The sequence below is a fragment of the Cetorhinus maximus genome, chromosome 6, assembly GCF_964194155.1.
Source record: "Cetorhinus maximus chromosome 6, sCetMax3.hap1.1, whole genome shotgun sequence".
Classification (NCBI taxonomy): domain Eukaryota; kingdom Metazoa; phylum Chordata; class Chondrichthyes; order Lamniformes; family Cetorhinidae; genus Cetorhinus; species Cetorhinus maximus.
This window is the reverse complement of record NC_135884.1, coordinates 23,954,266-23,974,760: the sequence shown is the minus strand read 5'-3', so window position 1 is coordinate 23,974,760 and position 20,495 is coordinate 23,954,266. Positions and strand designations below refer to the sequence as shown.

The 20,495-nt window shown below is 39.9% G+C and overlaps 1 protein-coding gene across 4 annotated transcripts in view; it reads left to right on the top strand.

Moving 5' to 3' along the window:
• vgll4b (vestigial-like family member 4b) overlaps positions 1-20,495 on the top strand; it is a 107,844-nt gene that overhangs the window by 66,476 nt on the left and 20,873 nt on the right. For all 4 annotated transcript variants that reach the window (XM_078543425.1, XM_078543424.1, XM_078543422.1 and 1 more), the window contains exon 2: positions 6,818-7,004. In XM_078543425.1, coding sequence (XP_078399551.1) covers positions 6,847-7,004 — 158 coding nt within the window. In that variant the 5' untranslated portion in view covers positions 6,818-6,846. The remainder of the gene's footprint in view (positions 1-6,817; positions 7,005-20,495) is intronic.

The following is a 20,495-nucleotide window of genomic DNA, read 5'->3' as shown; positions in this document are numbered from 1 at the left end:
CTATCCACGCTTGTGTTACTAAATCAATTCAGGCTGCATATTTTTTGGACTTCATTCATTAAAAATGTAAAACAGAGCTAATTGCTTATGGGGGCTCTCTGTATTTGACCTGTAGATTCAGATAGTGTTGCAAACTCCTAAGCCATCTTGTGCTGGTATACTGGCTTTACTGAAGCTGAATCTGTTAATTAGTTACTACTGTAACAGCCTGAACACAAGTAAAAGTTTAAGAGTAGGCAACAAAGGAAAAGCAACAATTCTGTTTTAAATGATTAACTTACAAATGACTTTTTTTTAAAAAAAAGTGACAGGAAGCTTGATTTCTTCTGGATTCATTTTGCCATTTAATTTCCCATTCAAGTACTGTAGTTTTCAGTGAGTGAAGTTGAAAACCTAGTGGAGACAAAGGGCTAATAGTTTTCTAAGCCTTTTTTTGTTTCTGTTTTCTTTTGGACTTTACCAGCTTTGATTTCCCCTTCATTTGCCCTATTAGTTTTCAAAAAGATACAATGGAAAATTTTGGGATTTTCCACAAATAAAAATGCACCCATAGTTCTTTGCAAGTGTTACAACCATTTTTAAAAACATGCAAAAATACAAGGTGTACAAGTCCTGGACATCAGTAATCTTTGTTTTTTCATCGGAGTTTATTTGGTGCCAATAATGTTTTCTATGAGATTTGACATGAAATGGAAGCCCATTTAGGGTTCAGCCCATTCTGGTGCTTATTATGATTTTATTCCTTTGTTATGATTGACAGTTCCATTCTGGTCTGCACAGAATTTAGATGTGCATGAAATTAGTGGAACATCAGTTAACCACATCTGTTTTCCAATTTTCAGCTTCTTGGGTATACTAATTCAGTCTGAAATCGTTAAGAGTTTTAACGCAGCTCACTGATGCCAAACAAATTGCAGTTTGGCAAACTTGCTGTTGCAGACTCCTGGGAACTCTTGACTGTATGTTTGAATAATGATCAAAGACCAAAGCAAACTTTTAATGGTGGGAATCAGGCATTCATAATGCACAGATTTTATTCTTAATCTTTTTATGAAGTTTCAGAATGTATGGTTCCACTTTACTTTTCTCTTTACTAACTGCCTCTGTGTTAGCAGCTGTTGTGACCTGGAAGCAATTCTGTTCAGCAAACAGTAATTCAGCCACATTAATGGCAATGCCAGAGGTCACTTGGGTTGGTCCACACATAATTGGCATAAAGAATCGTACAAGTGTTGTCTTCTTTTTGCTCTCCATCTTAACAGAAAAAAAATTATGCATTTGTAATATTAATGAATAGCACTTAGAATTTTAATTGCATTCTTGGGCACTAATGTTTAATATATATATAATATATATATATATCTCATTCCTTAAAAAAATTGTGATTTATGCCAGCTTTTTTTCATATTTTGTTTTAATTTATTTTGAATACATTACCCTATTATCTATACGAATGCCATTTCAATTGGAGAGTTGCTGAGGTACAATGATGAAATATAATTTAATGTAAATTGTCATTTATTGAAATAAGATCTAAAAATTCATGCTGATTCTTACAATATTTTGTATATAACTGGCATTAAATTCTTTCTGTAGTTCCTGGCTGGGACTTTGGTTGGCAGAGAAAAGATAAACAATTTTATAATGTTCAGGCCATTTGAATGCTTTGTGCTCATAATGGTCAGTTGGAGCTTTCACCATTACACACACAAAATGAAAAGTTAGTTGTGAGGCGTTATAAAATTTTAAATAGATTTTTGTTCATTTTGATTTATTAATCAAAAGTGGGTGAGTCCCAGAATTGGGGACCCAGAAAAAAAAATCATAATTGACCTGAATTTCTGTGAATTTTGGTGGTTGTTTTAACTCTGATGTTCGGGATTCAGTGCGACCTGTGTACTGAGAATGCAGGCATTCAAAAGCCCATTACAAAAGCTGAGCCAGCAGCACTGGGGTGAAAAGGCTATGTAGCAGAACCGTCCTGTACCAGCTGCCTACTTTGGTGCACCGTGTCAAATGACAGACACTTGATACTTGGTGAATTTTGAGCTTCAACATCTGCATCTTATTTTTTCTGTAAAAATGATGTTGAGCTCATTGAGTCTAGTGAAGATAGTTCAAGCATTATGTGTGCAGTAGTAGATTTGTTATTCCTTAACTTGCTGCTAATTCTATTCTGGAAAATAATGCAAAGATGTCATTTCCCCGTGGTGGGGCTAGCATCCCTTGGTAGTGATTTTCATTTGTTTAGTTTGAGTGTCCAGATGGCTAAAACAACAGGAGGTATCCTTTTGTGATCTATGCTCCTTCTGTATCTCTCCTTGGCCTTGAACTGTGGTTACTAGGATGTAGAAACCAAACAATAAACAATGAATTTTAGCAGCTGACCTTTGGGTATTTCCTGAACTTGGAACAGAACTGGAGCTCAAATGCTGGCTCATTGAACAGAAGAATAATTAATACTTTACCAATACAGTAATTGATCAGCTTAAGGAAAAGAACCTGTCCTGAATCACGTGAGTGACTTCTGAGAGTTTCACTTCAAATGGATGTCGAAAAGCATATTTCAAAAACCTTTTGTGATGACAGGCGAAAAGGAGTTGGCTGAGTAAAAACGCACAGTGTATTCCAGAGCTGCTGGAAAGGGGTGGGAAAGACTCCTTTTTAAGAAGGAAGGATGGCCAAAAATACAGAGAAACATCTGTAACTGGAAGTCTGGCATGTATTATAATGCTATAAACAATAAACAATTTTCTGTTCGAGATTAAAATAAGTTGCATCTACAGATTCACATTCTGAAATGCAGCATTCTGTTAGGCTGCAGATTGCATTATGTTTAACCCATTGTCCACCCCAGTTTTGCACAGGTGATTAACTGAGATCTGAATCACTTGCACTAACTTTTTGTTAGCTGTCCTACCTGGTGATGTGGTAACGGCTTAATGTGTGCAGAGTGTGAGAATGGTTGTTTATTTTGGGAAGAAGGTCAAACTAAAATTGATAGTTGAGTTTCACTTTCTGTCAGGATTAAGCAACTACGTTTCTTTTGATGTGCTAAAATCTTTCTTAGTTTTGCGTTGGTGGCATTTTTGGTGGCCAGTTCTGGATTGCAGCTCGGCTTGTTGAGTAGAATCTGAATCTGAATCCAGATCAGTTTTCACTTTACTCTCCCATCAAGCTAACTGAAACATAGGCATATTAATGCAACGTGACAAAATGCCTACATTGTGGTGAAATGTACCGCATCCAGATAAAATCAGTCCTTTTGACTGGCCGATATTTATCTCTCAAGTAACACCTAAAATAGATTATCTGATCGTTTATTTAATTGCAGTCTGTGGAACCTTTTGTACAAATTGGCTTTCATGGTTCCTACATTATAATAGTGACTACACTTCAAAAGTACTTCACTGGCAATAGAGACCATTGGGTTGCCTGAGGTTGTGAATGATACTATATAAATGCAGATCTCTTTCTCTTTGAAAATTTGGAATGATTGTTCATACATTTTAAAAAATATAACTATATATAATTCTCATGGATACTACCTTAAACACATTTTTAACAAAATTTTTGTTTACTGCACATTATTTTGGCGGGAAGCAAAATCCACTTAAGCCAGAGAGATCCTGCCCTGGAAAACCTGATCTGCAACTTTATGCAGACTGACTTGACATCTTTATGTTCACTGCTTCATCTCCCTGCAAAGGGATAAAAGGAGAGGTCATTTTCAGTGCTATCGGCAATGATCTGAGCTGTATTTTTCGGTTCCAACAAACCTGGAACAGATTTAAGTGGAGTAGACCGAGGCAGGGCAGAAATAAAAAGACTGGTAGTGCAAACAACAGTGTGCTTTGTTAAACTACAACTGAAATTTAGACTGAAAAATTACTCATGCATAAGTCTGTAGAATTTCCATCTGTTTTGCATGAGAACAATTTCTCATTATATTTTGATTTGAGACCAAATGCAGATATTACACTGTTCTTTGGCAGCTAAGCCAGGATTCACAGTTTAAGTGTGCTGTCTCATCAAACAACTGGTTAAGAATGCGATTAAAATCAAGTTCAGCAGCCTTGTTTCCATAATGGTGGCAAGAAAGTTGAAGTGGCCAGATGGTCAATCTTAAGCTAAAATTGGCAACCAAATTGCAAAAAATAAAAATTGAAAGCGAGATCTGTCTGAACTGTGTGTGGCAGTCCAAAACATCAACCGTATTTGAGTTATTTATACATATATAATCCTTAATTGATGGTGCAAATATCCCCTAATTTTATACAGTCATTTTTAGTTATTTTGAAGATTTCAGGGCTTTTTGGTTTAAGGAAAATGAACTCAACCCTTCAGCAAAGGCATCTTGTATTTGTTTTTGAATGTACAAAAAATCTGAGCTTTTTTACAATTTAATGTGTGCCTAAACATTGGATAATTTCATTTGATGGTAATGTTAACTTCACTAGTTAATAATCATTACCATCATTTATATTTCAATAAATGTTTTATGGGTTTTCTATTTTTAAAATAATTGTACCCAGAGACACTGTTCCTTTTTTTATGTGGCAGTGTGACTGTGGAGTGGTTCCCACGCAGTAATATGCGTCAGGATATAGAATGTAGCAGCTGCAGATATAAATAGGTCTGAGCCAAATTATTCTATAAATTCTATATCCATATTCAATTAAAATATGATTAAATTTCTCATTGAGGTATGGATTGAGCCTTGTGCATGCATTGTACAGATCCCTGGACATACTCCTCCTAGGACATCTGGTGTGCTTTGCAGCTATATTTTTCCATTGCTTACTGTGGTAACTTTTGAAGGCTATCTCAGTAACTGTGGTCTGCCCAGATTAAATCATATGGAATTGACTGAGACTGCTGACAGTTCCTTTCTATCCTCTGCCCCCACCAACCAAATACCACCCTCTCCCCCACTCCTCTTTCCTTTTCCCTGCTGAACACAGCCAAAATATTGGCTGCAGCTGAGGATGTGCAAATCTGCAGTGTTTATTAATGGGATTTGAAAAAAACATTATTGTAATTCATAAAATGTGGCAGTGGAAGAAGCAATGTGTTCAGAAAAATGTGTAGTGGTGTACTTAAAAATGCTTTGCATTCAGAAACATGCATTTTGCTTTGTATGGTTACAGTTGAAGGTTAATTTACACAGAACCAAGAATTTAGCAAATCAAATTCTTGCTGCAATAGATACCTTGTCCATGTGTGTTTTGATTTGCCAGCACTGTTGATCTGTTAATACAGGGATACCGAATTGTAGCCCTAGTGCCACATGTGGCAATCTCATTGAAGTCCAGTTTCCACTTTTCATATTTGCTTGTTTTAATGTTTTACTCTTCAAGTCTGGAATGTTCAGAAAAGCTTTGTTGCTTCCTTGGTTGGATAAATCGTCAGTTGGAACACTTGAGATTTCTTAGTTTTCATAGCTCAGGGTGTATGATTATGAATGGGGATATGGCTTAAACTGGATATCTACTCTTCAAAGCTCAGTGGTGCCCAAGGAAGAGTAAAATTTGGGCACCTCTGTGCTAATATATCGAATTTTGAAAAAGCAAAAGCTGTTGGTTCTCATTTAGTGTAATGCACTGCCTTTATTTTACTACCCATTTTGGGATTATCATAACTTGCGCAAACATTTTATTTTGTGATTTTAACCTCTGTAACCTGATTAGAACATCTTCAATTTATTTCTGAAGTTTCAGCAAGTCCTATTTTATGTTCATTTAATGCTTTGATAGGCTCTGTCTGGCACATTTTTATTTTTGTAGCTTTTTCACATCTGTTGGCAGGGGGAGGGCTTCCTTCCTGGGGAGCAAAAGTAACTTGGCAAACATCAGGTTAAAGTTCCATGGGGAGGAGGGGTGGAAATTCTATACATAGCTGTTCAGCTGGGCAAGGGAATACATGTAATTGAATTTTGCTGCCTCAAATGAATAAGCAGTCAGGAAGGAAAATTTGGAAGTGCATCAAAATGTTGCCTGGTAATGAGACTGATGACTCGTAAAAAGTCACATGAATATCCTGCATGTGGAATGTGTAGTATCTGGTTCTAGAAGACAAAAACTAAATTAAATGTATTCAAACTGCTGCTGAAGCTTTTTTTTTTAAAAAGTCTAGGTTTATCGGGAGCATTTCTTGCCAAAATCATGATGTCATTTTGGTTGCCATGGAGTGTGGTTAGACTGGAGGAGACAACCCAGCCAGTAAAATAGGACATTTGTTTGGTGAACTGCGCTGTGGTTTCCCTTCACTGAATGCAATGGGGAAAACTATCAACAATAAATCTCTTGAACGTTCAGCTTGGTTTTTTTTTGCTTTTTGTAGTTTGAGGAAGAGGTGTGGGCCTTGTCGCAGACTTGGGTACATGCTCCTATTTTTCCCATGTAGGCAGGGTGTGAGAGCCTGTTTAGAGTTTGGTTTTTATGCCTACGTATATATACTGTAGAACACTAACAGTGTCCAAAAACTCGTAAAGTTTAGTTTGGCAAGCTGCTTTTTCCTCTGCCACAGCCCTTGCTGTGCGGAAAGAAAAACAACATTTCCCACAGCAGCACTTGAGTTATATAGTTCATTGCAGTAAAGCAAAGTAGCAAATTTTATGCAAAATGGAGGGTTTGGTTAACCTTTTATGGTACGTTTGGAGTGTGACTACTAAAATGTTGTATGAAATGTAATGTACTTTACTGAAGTCTTTAATATGCAGCATTTTTTAAACTGTCTTCTCGCAGTTTGTATTTACAACCTGCAATAAGAAGGATGGTGTTTGAGAGGAATAATATTTTAAAAATTTAATCCATAGGTGAAGCCGCACTAAGGAGTGACGGTAGGATGCAGTCGATCCCAGTGTCCTCTGCACTCACCAACCATCGCACAGGACCTCCACCTATCAGCCCCAACAAGAGGAAGTTCAGTGGGGACCAGGGAGGTGATGATATGGAAAGCGAGAATGAACATGCCTCTAAAACAAGCAGGCTATATGTTCAAGTGTAAGTATTTCCTGACTGGAAACATTTCATGTGCTGGAAACTAGGAGTTTTTGGGCAAGTTACACAAGATGGAACTGGTTGGAGTGGCTTAATCAACCTGGAAAGAGCAGGTTCAGCAGCAATTGGGATCCACATTTTTAGTAAAGCCTGCCCTTGAACTTTAGTATCTGCACACATTTAAAATTGGGCCCTTCTCCTGATTTTACTGAGGAAAATGACATGTGGCCAAAAAATCCTATTTACTAAATAGTATGCTTACTCAAATACTGTCTATACATAAACCGCTTTCCAGTGACCCTGAGACAAAAGGGTCTAGTACATTCAAACTCTCAATCTGTCAAAATCGTTGCCTCTAAGATTGCAATTTTAATTTTCCAGTGTAAAACAGAATTGTCTAATGTGACCTTTTTTTTTGTGGGGTGGGGGGATGGTGGAGAGGGATATGAAATATATCGGCCTCTGAAATCTCTGTTTATCCACTGTTAGCTGGTGGTTTATTTCTCCTTGGCCTTTCACAAATGATTTTCTTTCAGCTTGTGCGGCAATGTTAATGTATGCCACACTCCTTTCTCCTGGTTTGCAACATGGCTTTTCACGCACCATGACTCCTTCCTCAGCTTGTCACGCATTGCGTTATACCCCTACTGTATAATTTAATCCTTGCCTCCCCAGCCTGTCACATGGCATTGCTCTATGGATGCTTGATTCCCTTTCATTCTGTTTTGTACAGCAGAGTCCTACCCTCCCCACTTTTAGTCTGCGGCATTGTAATTCTTTATACACACTGTACAATTCTCCTTTTGTGTTGCACAACTTGATCCGCACTGCTGCCACTGCACTCTGTTCACCTTTTCTACCTCTAGTAAACTATGCTGGAGCATTTTCTATCTATAAGGTGCACTGCTGCAATTCACCTTACTTTGACAGCACGTCCCCAACCCTTCGATCTTATCCCAACGAGAGGGATGAGTAGCAATACTGTGGGATCACCTCCCAAGTTCCACATCATGTCTCACACCATTCTCACTTGGCTACATATCGCTATACCTTCATCTTTGCGAGCCACAAACCCTGGACTTGCCTACCTAACACTAATGTGGAAGGGCCATCACATTAACTAGAGCGTCTTTAGGAGAAGACCCTTTGTCCCAAGAAGGGGTAATCTGGGATGAGCAATAAATGCATTTTACTAACATCACCTACATTCTGAGAGCAAAATAAATTTAAAAAATACACATAAAACAAGTTTCCTTACACCTTTATAAATACTAGACAACTTCTCAACTTTTTGCGATTTACATCAATGAATTAGATGAGGGGAGTGAAGACATGGTAGCTAAATTTGCAGATGACACAAAGATGGGTAGGAAAAGTATGTTGTGAAGAGGCCATGAGGTTGTACATGGGTATAGATAGGTTGAGTGAGTGGGCAAAGATCTGGCAAATGGAGTTGATTGTGGGAAAATGTGAAGTTGTTCACTAAGGCAAGAAGAACAAAAAAACGGAGTATTACTTAAATGGAGAATGGCTGCATAATTCTGAGGTGCAGAGGGATCTAGGTGTTCTGGTACATGAGTCACAAAAAGTTAGTATGCAGGTACAGCAAGTAATTAAAAAGGCTAATGAAATGCTTTCCTTTATTACGAGAGGGATTGAACATAAAAGTAAGGATTATTACCTGGAAAAACTCAGCAGGTCTGGCAGCATCGGCGGAGAAGAAAAGAGTTGACGTTTCAAGTCCTCATGACCCTTCAGCAGAACTGAGTAAAGTTAGGAGAGGGGTGAAATATAAGCTGGTTTAAGGTGGGGGGTGGGGGGGGGGGGGGGGGGGGTGGTGGGGAGGTGAAGAGAGAAAAGTTGGGGGTGGGGAGGTGGTTGTAGGGACAAGCAAGCAGTGATAGGAGCAGATAATCAAAAGATGTCACAGACAAAGGAACAAAGACGTGTAAAAGGTGGTGATATTATCTAAGAGAATGTGCTAATTAAGAATGGATTCCATTCTTAATTAGCACATTCTCTTAGATAATATCACCACCTTTTACACGTCTTTGTTCCTTTGTCTGTGACATCTTTTGATTATCTGCTCCTATCACTGCTTGCTTGTCCCTACAACCACCCCCACCCCAACTTCTCCCCCACCACCTTAAACCAGCTTATATTTCACCCCTCTCCTAACTTTACTCAGTTCTGCTGAAGGGTCATGAGGACTCGAAACGTCAACTCTTTTCTTCTCCACCGATGTTGCCAGACCTGCTGAGTTTTTCCAGGTAATTCTGTTTTTGTTTTGGATTTCCAGCATCCGCAGTAGTTTTTTGTTTTTATAAAAGTAAGGATGTTATGCTTCAGTTATACAGGGCATTGGTGAGACTGCACCTCAAATGCTGTGTGCGGTTTTGGTCTCCTTATTTAAGGAAGGATGTAATTGCATTGGAGGCTGTTCAAAGGAGGTTTACTAGATTGATACCTGGAGTGAGTGGGTTGTCTTATGAGGAAAGGTTGGACAGACTGGACTTGTTTCCACTGGAGTTCAGAAGAGTGAGGGGTGAGTTGATTGTCAAGGCCGTCCAGGATCTTATATACTTCAAAGTTGATGTCGAAAGGATGTTTCCTCTTGTGGGGGTGTTCAGAACTAGGGGGCACTGTTTTAAAATTAGGGTTCACCCTTTTGGACGGAGATGAGAAATTTTTTCTGAGGGTTGTGCGACTTTGGAATTCTCTGTCTCAGAAGGTGGTGGAGGTGGGGTCATTGAATATTTTTATGGCAGAGGTAGATAGATTCTTGTTAGGCAAGGGAACCAAAGATTATCGGGGTTAGATGGGAAATGTGGAAATCGAAACACAAACAAGTCAGCCATGATCTTATTGAATGGCGGAGCAGGCTCGAGGGGCGAAATGGTCTACTCCTGTTCTATTTCTTATGTTCATTTGTACCATACCCCTCACAGCTCCCCATCACTTCCCCCACCAATTCCTAAGGACTTTTACATGGTAACATTTTAGTTACTACTAGAAAAATATTTCAGATTTTGCTTGGTTTACAGGCAAATATGCCATAGAACATGAATAAATCAGCTTTTATATACCTAAAACTGTTGTTTGTACATTAACCAGAGTAAATCGTCCTAAAAGATGCACTTGTCGTGGTCAAGGTACCAATCAGTAGAATCCGAACTGGATTCGAGAAAATGAAGAAAGCAGAGAGTTGTTTTTCTTTCTTTAGCGCACAGTGTCAGAATGTAGCCCTCTGCTACAATGAATGGAATTTTCCACACGTGGTTTTATACACTGATTTACGCACAGAGAAAAAGCATTGCATTTTCTTAAGTGGCATTAGGCACAATAAGAGCTTTTTAAAATTTGCTTTTGAATTTATTTGATCCGATTTTTAATCCACATCCCCCACCCACCCCGGCTGCCAACAGCTGCCTACTCATCTGGCTTATTCTCTACGAATCCTACCAATTTCTGGCAACTTGCCAGTTCCTCCATTATTCATGTGTCTGGTTAGAGTGTGAGGCTTTTCAGCCCTGGGATAGGCCAGGGGAAGTATCATGGGCCAGCTATATTCTTGTGTGACATTGAAACAGTTTCTCTGTTGGTTAAGAAGTTAATGAAAGCTTTATTTCTCTTGGCTCAATGGACTTGCAGCAGTGCACCCTGTAGATAGTAAATGCTGTAAGCACATTGCATAGCACAACGCCATTCAAACTAATTTGAGTTGAATCCCTGATCTGTGTTGAAATTGTCACTCTAAGCTTGATGGCGTTAGTGTTTAGGAGCTAAATAAGGGGAGGAAAAAAATCAACTTTGGTGTGGCAATCTGGAGTGGAAACCAGTGATTCCTGTACATGTTTGTGGATATCAGCTGTAATGTGATGGTCCCAACCGTTACTAAGTCAAATAATGGCTGCTGCATACATTTCCACAGGTGGCTGCAGCAAGCCTCTGGTACATAGTCCCTGTAGGAGTCCTTCCTCCGAGACACAAGGTTTGTCAGAGAACAACATGAACCAGACTTAAAAATTATCCTGTGAATACTGATGCTGTGTTCACCAAGTCTAGAGTTCGCTTCCTTGTATAGATGGTGAAAGTACTGTTATTTGTTTGTAAGTACTGTACCACTGTTTACTACACAAGTATAGAACTCATTTTAATACAGATGTTTTCTTCTCACCAAAGCCAGTCACTAAACTGTTTTCATCAAATCATAATGAATAGTGAAGCAATCTTGATTTTGGAAGTGCAACAGTTAAAATCCCTTAACCTAATGGGAAATTTACAAGTTTTCAGAGGAAATTGGCTGTCCTATTAACTCTGGAGAATACTTCAGATACCTTGTGCACTTTATTAGTGCTTCGATTTAGTTCTGTTTGCAGAATGCCTGGCATAAGCTCTTCCAATGGTTCAGCACACAGCCCAGAATGGAACTGAGCCATACAGACCTGAAAATTCTTATGATTAATCCTTAATGTGCACTAAATCAGCTGATAATCACTTGGGCAGTGACAGTGGCATGTAATTGTCTTTGGTTAAATCTCTCTGGTTAAGTTGGGGGGGTTGGGGTGGAATTCATTATTTCCACCTTCTCTGGAAGATGTGTGAGGACAGCATTGGTCTTGGTTGTGACATCCACTTAGGTTGAACATCCTGCTGTCACTCATTAGAAGGTGCTAAGGCTGCTGATGCCCATGGGGATACATCTCCACAAGAGTTGGTACTTTTAATGAGATTCACAGAACCATAGAATCACACAGTGCAGAAGAGGCCCTTCGGTCCATCGAGTCTGCACCGACACGTGAGAAACACCTGACCTACCTACCTAATCCCATTTACCAACACTTGATTGAGGTAGAGAAAAACAAAGGTTTTTTTCATGTCTATCTAATAACAAACTCCCAATTGCATAATGTAGGCAGATTTCAATTGAGCAAAATAAAACCTAGCATGGAAGAAGCTTTTGCTGAATCTGATATCTGGTAGTGCTTCTTTTGTAACTTCTCTTGAAACTTTAATGAAATGGGCATCATGAGATGAGAGGAATGTGGGTTTGCCACCTGATAGGGGTGCCACCAGTACTCAGGTTCCCAATTAATGGATAGGGCAAGTCGATGGCAAGTTACTGCAACTCCCATGCAATTGATTTACACTAAGGAATTGGGAATGGCCTTGGAGCAGCTTGCCTTCCTATCCTCCCTGTTTGTTTGGGAGTGCAGGGAAAGCTGCTACAAGATAACTTGGAGTGGTGATGAGAGGCTGAAAATAATCAAATAGGTATTTGCATTCTTGTAGGTGCAACTAAAGGAATTCCTTGTGCATGAAGTCTATAACTGTTGATTAGGTTGTGGTGCATAATATCTTTTGGTCCATATAGCTCCGGCTGTTGCAAATAATACTCCTCCTCAAAGAAAGGGACCAACTATGTGTGAAATGTAGGGCGTTATTGCCATAAGCTCGGAGAACTGATTGTGCTTCAATGACAGAAGAAATGTAAACACAACGTAAATTGCAATCCCATGAGCTTCTATTAAGATGTTAGCTGAGCCATTCAGACAAGGAATGTCCCAGGTTCTGTCTGCCACTTTGTGCTGATCTCTGGAGAGCGGAGGCAGCAGACTGTAGATTCCTCTTTCTTGAATGAACAAAACAATCTATTTATAAAAAAAAAAAATTGGCACCAAGAGCAGGCATTGAGCCAGCCCCGTTTATCATATCAACTTGCATCACGATGCTGCTTTGTGTCTTCATACAAATACGTTGACATACTGAACTCCATTTAGAAGAAGGACTAGTGAAGCCTGTACCCAACGGTGGTTTGGGAGACCAAGGAAAAATGTGATCTTCACTGCAGTCAGAACACCACACAACTAGATAACTCTTTTATATTTGGTTGCGCTGTTGACTGACTTTGCAAGTACCTGGGCCAGAATTCTTCTAGTAGTTGTATAATGTAAAAGTACCTGATTGAATGAAAGTATCCTTTAAGATTATGTGGTATTTAAACAAATACTAACCCCTACTATCTAGTAGTTAGTAACGTGACCCAAGGGCTGGGTGGCTGAAAACAACTCACTCATGGTTTCATACCATCTGAATATCAAATACTTCCCAAATATCCGTTCTTTGCTCCTTAAGCCTTTCCATCTCCTGTTTAAACATTCGCCATAGTAAGCAATTCAGCATATTTTCTCGAGTGGCCAAAAATGTGTCTAATCATCATAACCATTTTCTCATGCCTTTTTAAGTAGTTCATATTGTGGTCGTAGTCTGAGCCTTGACAATGACAAAGAAATTTAATTTGAATCCAAATTATTACCCCTAGCACTGGTAAAATCAACAGCAACCTGAGCAATCTAAAAATACACCAAGGACATTGTCATGTGCCTTTATAACAGTAAATTTTGTAGTCAAATCTTTGATTTAATATGTAAACACTGACTGGTGGTCAGTTTCTTTTGAGCAGATGCAGCCTGTCACTGTTTACTGTGCGGATCTTGTTTTGAGCATAAAGAAAATGTGATCAGAGCCAGCACACACACTTTGCGGTGGGGAGGGAAGGGAGGCGGGGGGTGGTGGTGAAGTCAGCTGCATGACTTGCAACATTCTTCTTGAAGTTGAGCATTCATTTCTTCTTTCTTGTTATATCTGCGTATCTTAGTTTCTTGAATTGTGCTGACAGTTTTAGCCCTTCGACAGTTGTGTGAGCCTCGTAATAATCAGTTACTTCTACCATGATGCTGTTATTCCACATAAGTTAAGAACTTTATGTTGAAACTTTATCATTCCAGATGCTGTGTTTGAGCTCGGTCTATAATTTAGGTTAAAAGTCAGAATGGAGACCTGAAATATAAACTGGAACACTCACGAACTTTAACAGAACCCTCAAACTACATTGGCTGGGATTTTCAGCCCCGTCGTGGAGGAACCCGTGACGGGAGATTCACTGGCCCAGCCAAAAGCCCATTGACTTTCAGAGTGACTGGACGATGCTTGCGGTGGGTGGGGCTGGAAAACCCTGCCCATTGTCTACATTAACAGTCACTACAGTGCAAGAAAGTTATTCATTGTCAGGTGTACTTAGAGAATTTATGAAGTACTAAGCACTATACAAATGCAAGTGTATTGCGTTTATTATAAGTTGGTGTTGTATACCTAAAATATATTCTCATATGGCATAATGTACTGCGGTGGGGGGGTAGAGACGTCTCCTAGTTTTATGAAAGTGTTTTTGAAAATCATTGCTCTGATGGTTTGAAATGGTATTGTAGGCTTCTGTTTTGAAGAGATTTGAAAAGTAGAGATTTGTTATGCAAGTTTTCAAGTACTGGCTATAGACATTATATAATGGATTTTCCATTAGGATGCGAATGGGCATCTGATAATGCCCAGATTTCAAGAAACCCATAGAATTTTCTGGTTGTGATTTTTACCAGAATGGCTCCCAGCTAGGGGCAAAAACTTGCAAGTATATAGCATGAGAAAGGTTTAGCTGTTCACAGTCCAACCTGGCTGGATCACATCAAGCACTATTGGGCGCTGATCTCTTCTGTCAAAATTGTTCACATCTTCAGTATCATCCTAGAATGCAAAATTAACCCCAGGTTTCTTCTCTCGACTAATGTCTCCATAAACCCTCTCCTCCAATGAGAAGTCCAAGGAGCTCACGGACTACTTTATCACAAAGAGTGAGACCATCCATTCAGCTCCCCTATCACATTGCTCCCATCCTGTTGCTTACAAAGTCAAGGGTCCCCTGTGCCCTAACGCAGAACTCTCATCTTTCTGCAGTTTCTCTCTTGTCTCCCCTTAGGCATTCTCCAAGCTCATCTCGTTTGTGAAATTCATCTCTTGCTTTCTTATCCCTATTCCCATTAAACTGTTGACTATCCAACTTTCCTTCCTGGTCCCCATGATAGTTGACACTGCAAATTGTTCTTACTCCTCCTGGTATTATCCTTGAACATGCTGTTGCCTCCCAAATCACCTGTGCCCATCTTTCCTGTGGCTCCACATTTGAATTAGACATCCACCCCTGCCAAAGCAATGAAACAGTCCTAATCAAAGTGATAAGTAACAATCTCTGTGACTGTAGCCATGGTGGACTAAACCTCCTCATCCACCTTGACTTGTCTGCAGTCTTTCACACATTTGACCACACTTTCCTCCATTGTCCAGCTATCTTGTCACTACCAGAGAATCCCTTGCAATGGATTATCATATTGTCCCTTTCTATTTCTCATCTACTTGTTGCTCATTGACAATATCTGAAGACACGGCATTGGGTTCCACTTGTAGGCCGACAATACCCAGTTAGACGACAGCACCACCTCTCGATCTCTGCACTGCACGTGCATTGTCTGACTGATTTTCAAAGATAGAGTTCTGGGTGAGCTGCAGTTTCTCCCATTTTATACATTCAGAAGACCAAAGCAATTGGCTGGAATTTTCCGGCCCCATTGCCATGGGCATCATGGGGGGTGGGGGCGTGGGTAACAATATGGCGAGAAGGCCAAAAATCGGTTTCACACCATCGTGAAACCAGTTTGTGATCGTCCGCTCCACTCATCGACAATGGGCTGTGTTTCCCACCGCCACACATTGAAAACCTAATTTCAATACTTAACGTCTCATTATAAGCCCTGCTCACTGGAATCATCCCCCCCCACGCTGGATCACATGGGCACATTGGTGTGATTACGTGTTTCACCAACTGTACGTAAGCTACGTGCACCTGGCGACCTGCATTTCGCTCAGGAGTTCAAGGTTGGTTTTGCCCACCTTGCTTTGGGCAGCACTCGCAGTCATTAGCACCAGGTTTCGCAGGCAGCATCACATCACTTTTAGGGGGGCTCACAGGCATGTCTCTACCTACCAGACCATCCCTAAGGCGTATCCCAGGGTGTGTGTGGGGCACATGTTGATCTTTGCAAGTGGCCTCAAGATGGTGAGGGCTGAGGAAGCAGTCTCCACAGAAGATGAGACTAGATGGAGATACGAGGGTGTGTGTGAGAGAGAATGAGTGGTGGTGTTCCTTGAGCTGGCAGTGAGATAGAGGCCAGTGAATATGTGATGGCTTTGAGTGTGTGAGATTAGAGTGATGAGATGGTTGCCATACCCTGGCGGCATGGATGAGATCATTCATCCATTTTCTGCACTGGATGGCCAACCTCTTGTATGCAGCAATGGCACTAACCACCTCTGCCACTGCCTCCCAAGCTGGAGTGGTGACACTGATGGTCCTCCTGTGGCCAGAGTGGGGGTAGAGGACATCGCGTGGGCCTCCACGGTGTCCCAGGGATGCGTCACTGAATCAGGAGGTTGCATTGTTCTTGGCTTTTGGGACCATGTCTCCACCAATGCATTCCTGGGCTGCAAGCATTGAGAAGTGTGTGCGTGGCTACACTTTAAATATAGTGCCCTGTGTGAGGAAGCGGTGAGATAACACCATGGCAGGCAAATTGGAGGCTGCCCGCCAGTGAGATGGCGTGTTTTCTGTGGCTGTGTAATTAACAAGGTGGGGATGGGGTGAAATGACACGAAAACCCACCTTTGTGGCCAGCGAGTAAAACTACTTTTTTCCCGCCTGCTACTGCACTTTGTGTAAATTTGGGACAATTCCACCCATTGTCTTTATGACATCCTATCTAATTCTGAGTTTAACTTAACACTCCTATCTTCTCTGTCACAAATACCGCTTTTTTCCACCTCTGGAACATTGCACACATCTCCACCTTTTCCTTAGCTTATCTTCTGCTAAAACCCTGATCCATACTTTGTTACCCCCAGACTTCATTATTCCAATATCCTTCTTGCTGCCTTCCCAGCTTCCACCCTCCATAATCGTGAGCTCATCCAAAACACTGCTGCACATATTCTAACCTGCACCAAGTTCTGCTTACCATCACTTCTCCCTGAACTACATTGGCTCCCAGTCTACCGATGCCTTCATTTTAAAACTTTTTCCATAGCCTCGCCCTCCTTATCTTTGTAACCTGCTCCAAACCCTGCAACCGTTTCAAGAACATAGCATTTCTACAACTCTGGTCTTTTGTGCATGCCTCGATGTCTTTGCTCCATGCCTTCATCTATCAAGTCCCTAAGCACTGGAATTCTTACCCTCAACCTTCTGCTTTAAGACGCTCCTTCTCAGTCTTCGCTGAATGCTTTTGTTAGAGATTGTGTAGTATGTGAAATGCTGAATTGAGGAAGAAGAGGGGAGGAAAATAAAAACCAAAGAGTTTGGAAAATGCATTAAAATGTTTTCAATTAATCGAGTGGTAAACATTGGAAAATAGCTTAAGTAGTACAAGCTAATATTTCTGACTTTAGATGTGCCATACCACTCTTTAATTTTGATATGTGGAAAATACCAAAGTGTTCCCAGAGTTGGGCTACATCTGATTAAAATTTATGTTGCAGTAAAATTGCATCATTTTCAGAGATGACTATTCATTAAGGATAATAATGAGAACAGTGACTGGTTTCATCAGTTAATGTTTGTACGCATTCATGTAAGTGGATATGCATGTACATTGTGCGTATGTAAAATATACATGTATGTATATGTGCGTATATATTTAGCGTATGTGTGTATAAGTACAGGAAAAAGTTTCGATTATTTTCTTTCTCTGTTCTTACCGTGAATGGCATCAAGTTGAAAGATTTCACTTATTCCTGACTAGACAAAATGATCACAGCACATTCCTGATCACTACTTACAGTTCTTAGCTTTAGAGCTTAACTGAAGTAGTCTACATTCCTTGCATTCCAATTCCGTTTAGAATGTGGTGTGTAGTCATAAAGCGTATTCAGATCTTTAATGTTTAGTAAGACCTTGATGAATAGCCAGTTTCTTTTTCGTTTCAGGCTGCATCACTGTAGTTTATCAACTTAATAAGTTGTGTATGAATAGTATATATTAAAAAAAAATCAGTATCCAGCTTGTAAAACAGCCTTTTCAACCTGATCACAATATTTATTGATGTGTCAATTCAACCAGTTGCTAAATGCTAGATGTTTAGTCAAATTGTCTGGAGATTTTGGTGCTGCTTCTGGTTTTGGGAACTGTGCAACTCCAGATGATTTATGATGTGATCTGAAGCATATCTGGGATCCTGAGATGCATGTCTCCCTTTGTCAGTTTCCATTAAGACTTTTTTGCAGCAGCCTCAATACTGTAGCCTCCCAGACCCTTCCTCTCAGCCATTTGTGGTGAATTGACTCAGTTGATCTGTAAACTGTGACTTTCTGACCTGTCTATTGTGTCTGTCTCAATGGAACAATATTGGCTGGTGGTTGATGAGGTCACTGGGGGGAGAGAGAGAAGAGGGGGAGAAGGAAATTTGCTGTTTGTGAGCGTGAACAGCCAGTGATTTGTATTTCTGGCTGTATTGGGATTGAAATTTTCCATAGCTGCTTCATTTACTCTGTTTAACTCGAATTATACCATGAAACCCAAGTAATAAGATTGTATTTCTTTAAAAACGATGCAGATGAGCTTGCAATTGATACAAAAATGTGGGTGTTGCCCTCAGAATGAAGATGATTTGGGAGATTAAAAGTGAAAAGTGTCAGTAGTAATAAAAATATTGTTACGATAGAAACTCGTACATATAAATATGTCTACAGACTTTAATGGGGAAGAATTTTTTAAATTGCATACACTTAAAACAAAATTAGCAGTTCCATTCACAACAATCTGTTTCCTTTTATGGTACAGTATAGTAACACAACAAGATTTATTCATGACTTACAAGTGGGTGGTGACATCATGCAATATGTTTTCTGGCAGTGAAGTAGAGAAGAACAATGGAAGTCCACAACTTTGGTTCGCAAAACAGGATGATGTCCCCATGTTGTTTATGAAATGTGGTTAATAAATCGGGTTGTATGTGTAAGAATATATCTGAACACCTGATCAGTTACATACTTAGCTCCTGCAATATCAAACAGGATGAATATTATAATATTTTTATTTGTATTGGTTGTTTGGAAGGGACTAACTTTGCTTACTGACCCCAATTCTTTTTGGCAGTTATAATTTCCCTCTCTTCCAAAAATCCATGGTGGTAGAAACCAATACAGCGTCATTGGAAATGTGCAGTGCCAGTAACTGTGTACGCACAGTGCAACAAAGGTGGCATTCTTTACTTGTGCTTACCCACTAGCTCAATGAGCAGTATGCTCCTGGTAACTTCTGAAGTGAATTTTGTTCGAAAGTTTGACCAATGGGGAACCTCAGTAAATACGAAGGCGGAAAAAGAATGGCTGAATGATGATGGTGCTTGCTATATGTAGTAATAAGGAAATTTGTTTGGGAGTGTGCTTGACTCCATGTTTTTCTGGGCCTTTTTAGAAATTCCCATTAGTTGCAACATGAGAGCTGAGGTTCCATGCATATCACAAAGCAAGAGAGCCGGAATTTTTCTTTTGTCTGTATGCCTGTTTGCAATTCACTGTTTTCTAGTTTATTTCCAGTCTACTAGCAGTTTGGAACTGTGGGATGATTTAGTTGCCCTTTATGGAATCAACCAATTGGAATGCAGTATGCTAAATGAAAACTTTATTTTCACACATCTGGCTCACCAAGAAATAAAACCTCTGTTTATCTGATGAACATAGCCTATTCCTGTTTCAGGAGGAAGCTGCACCTTGTTTTGTGCTAGTAGTTTGACATTTTTCACAAAGTCAGCTGAAAATAATGTCTTGCATCAGACTGTACAGAGAGTCACAATCATGTTCAAATAGCTGTATTTAAGATAAAGAAAAACGGAAACACCCCTGCAATTTAATGCCAGTAAAAACGGATGGTATATAATTACTTCCAGAGCTCGCTTTTTCCTTGAAACCTTCTAGCTCCTACAGAATACAGCTCTCAGTAAAGTTCTGGCTTTCGTAACTCACTTTGGCCCATGAACTAAAAGCTGGTTTGTGTAAACCATTGCAAACTTGTGGATGTGATCCAAAACCAGATAACCTGCAGAAAGTCCACAGGCTTGATTAGGTGCAGAAAGTGAATGGAAGCATGGCCTTTCAAAACAAAACACTGCTTTTATATATTTTAAAGTTTAATAGTGCAAAACTCTGTTCTCATTCGTTTTCTCCTTGTACCACTGTTTGATCTAATTATCTCTCAGGATCAGAGGATGAGTTTGGTTGAACCAAAGGATACCTACTTTCACCTCCGTAATGTAATTCGACAGCTGCCCTTGCCTTAGCTCATCTGCTGAAACTCTGATGGATGCCTTTGTTACCATTTAGACATGAATATTCCAATGCACTCCTGGCTGGCCTTCCACCCTCTTTAAACTTGAACTCATCCAAAAATGTGCTGCTAACTTGCAGCAAGTCCCATTCACCCCTGTGCTTACTGACCTACATTAACTCTTGGTCCAGCAATGCCTCAGTTTTTAAATTCTTATCTTTTTGTTATCAAATCCCACCATGGCTTTGCCCCTTCCTATGTCTGTAACCGCATACTGCCTTCCATCATGT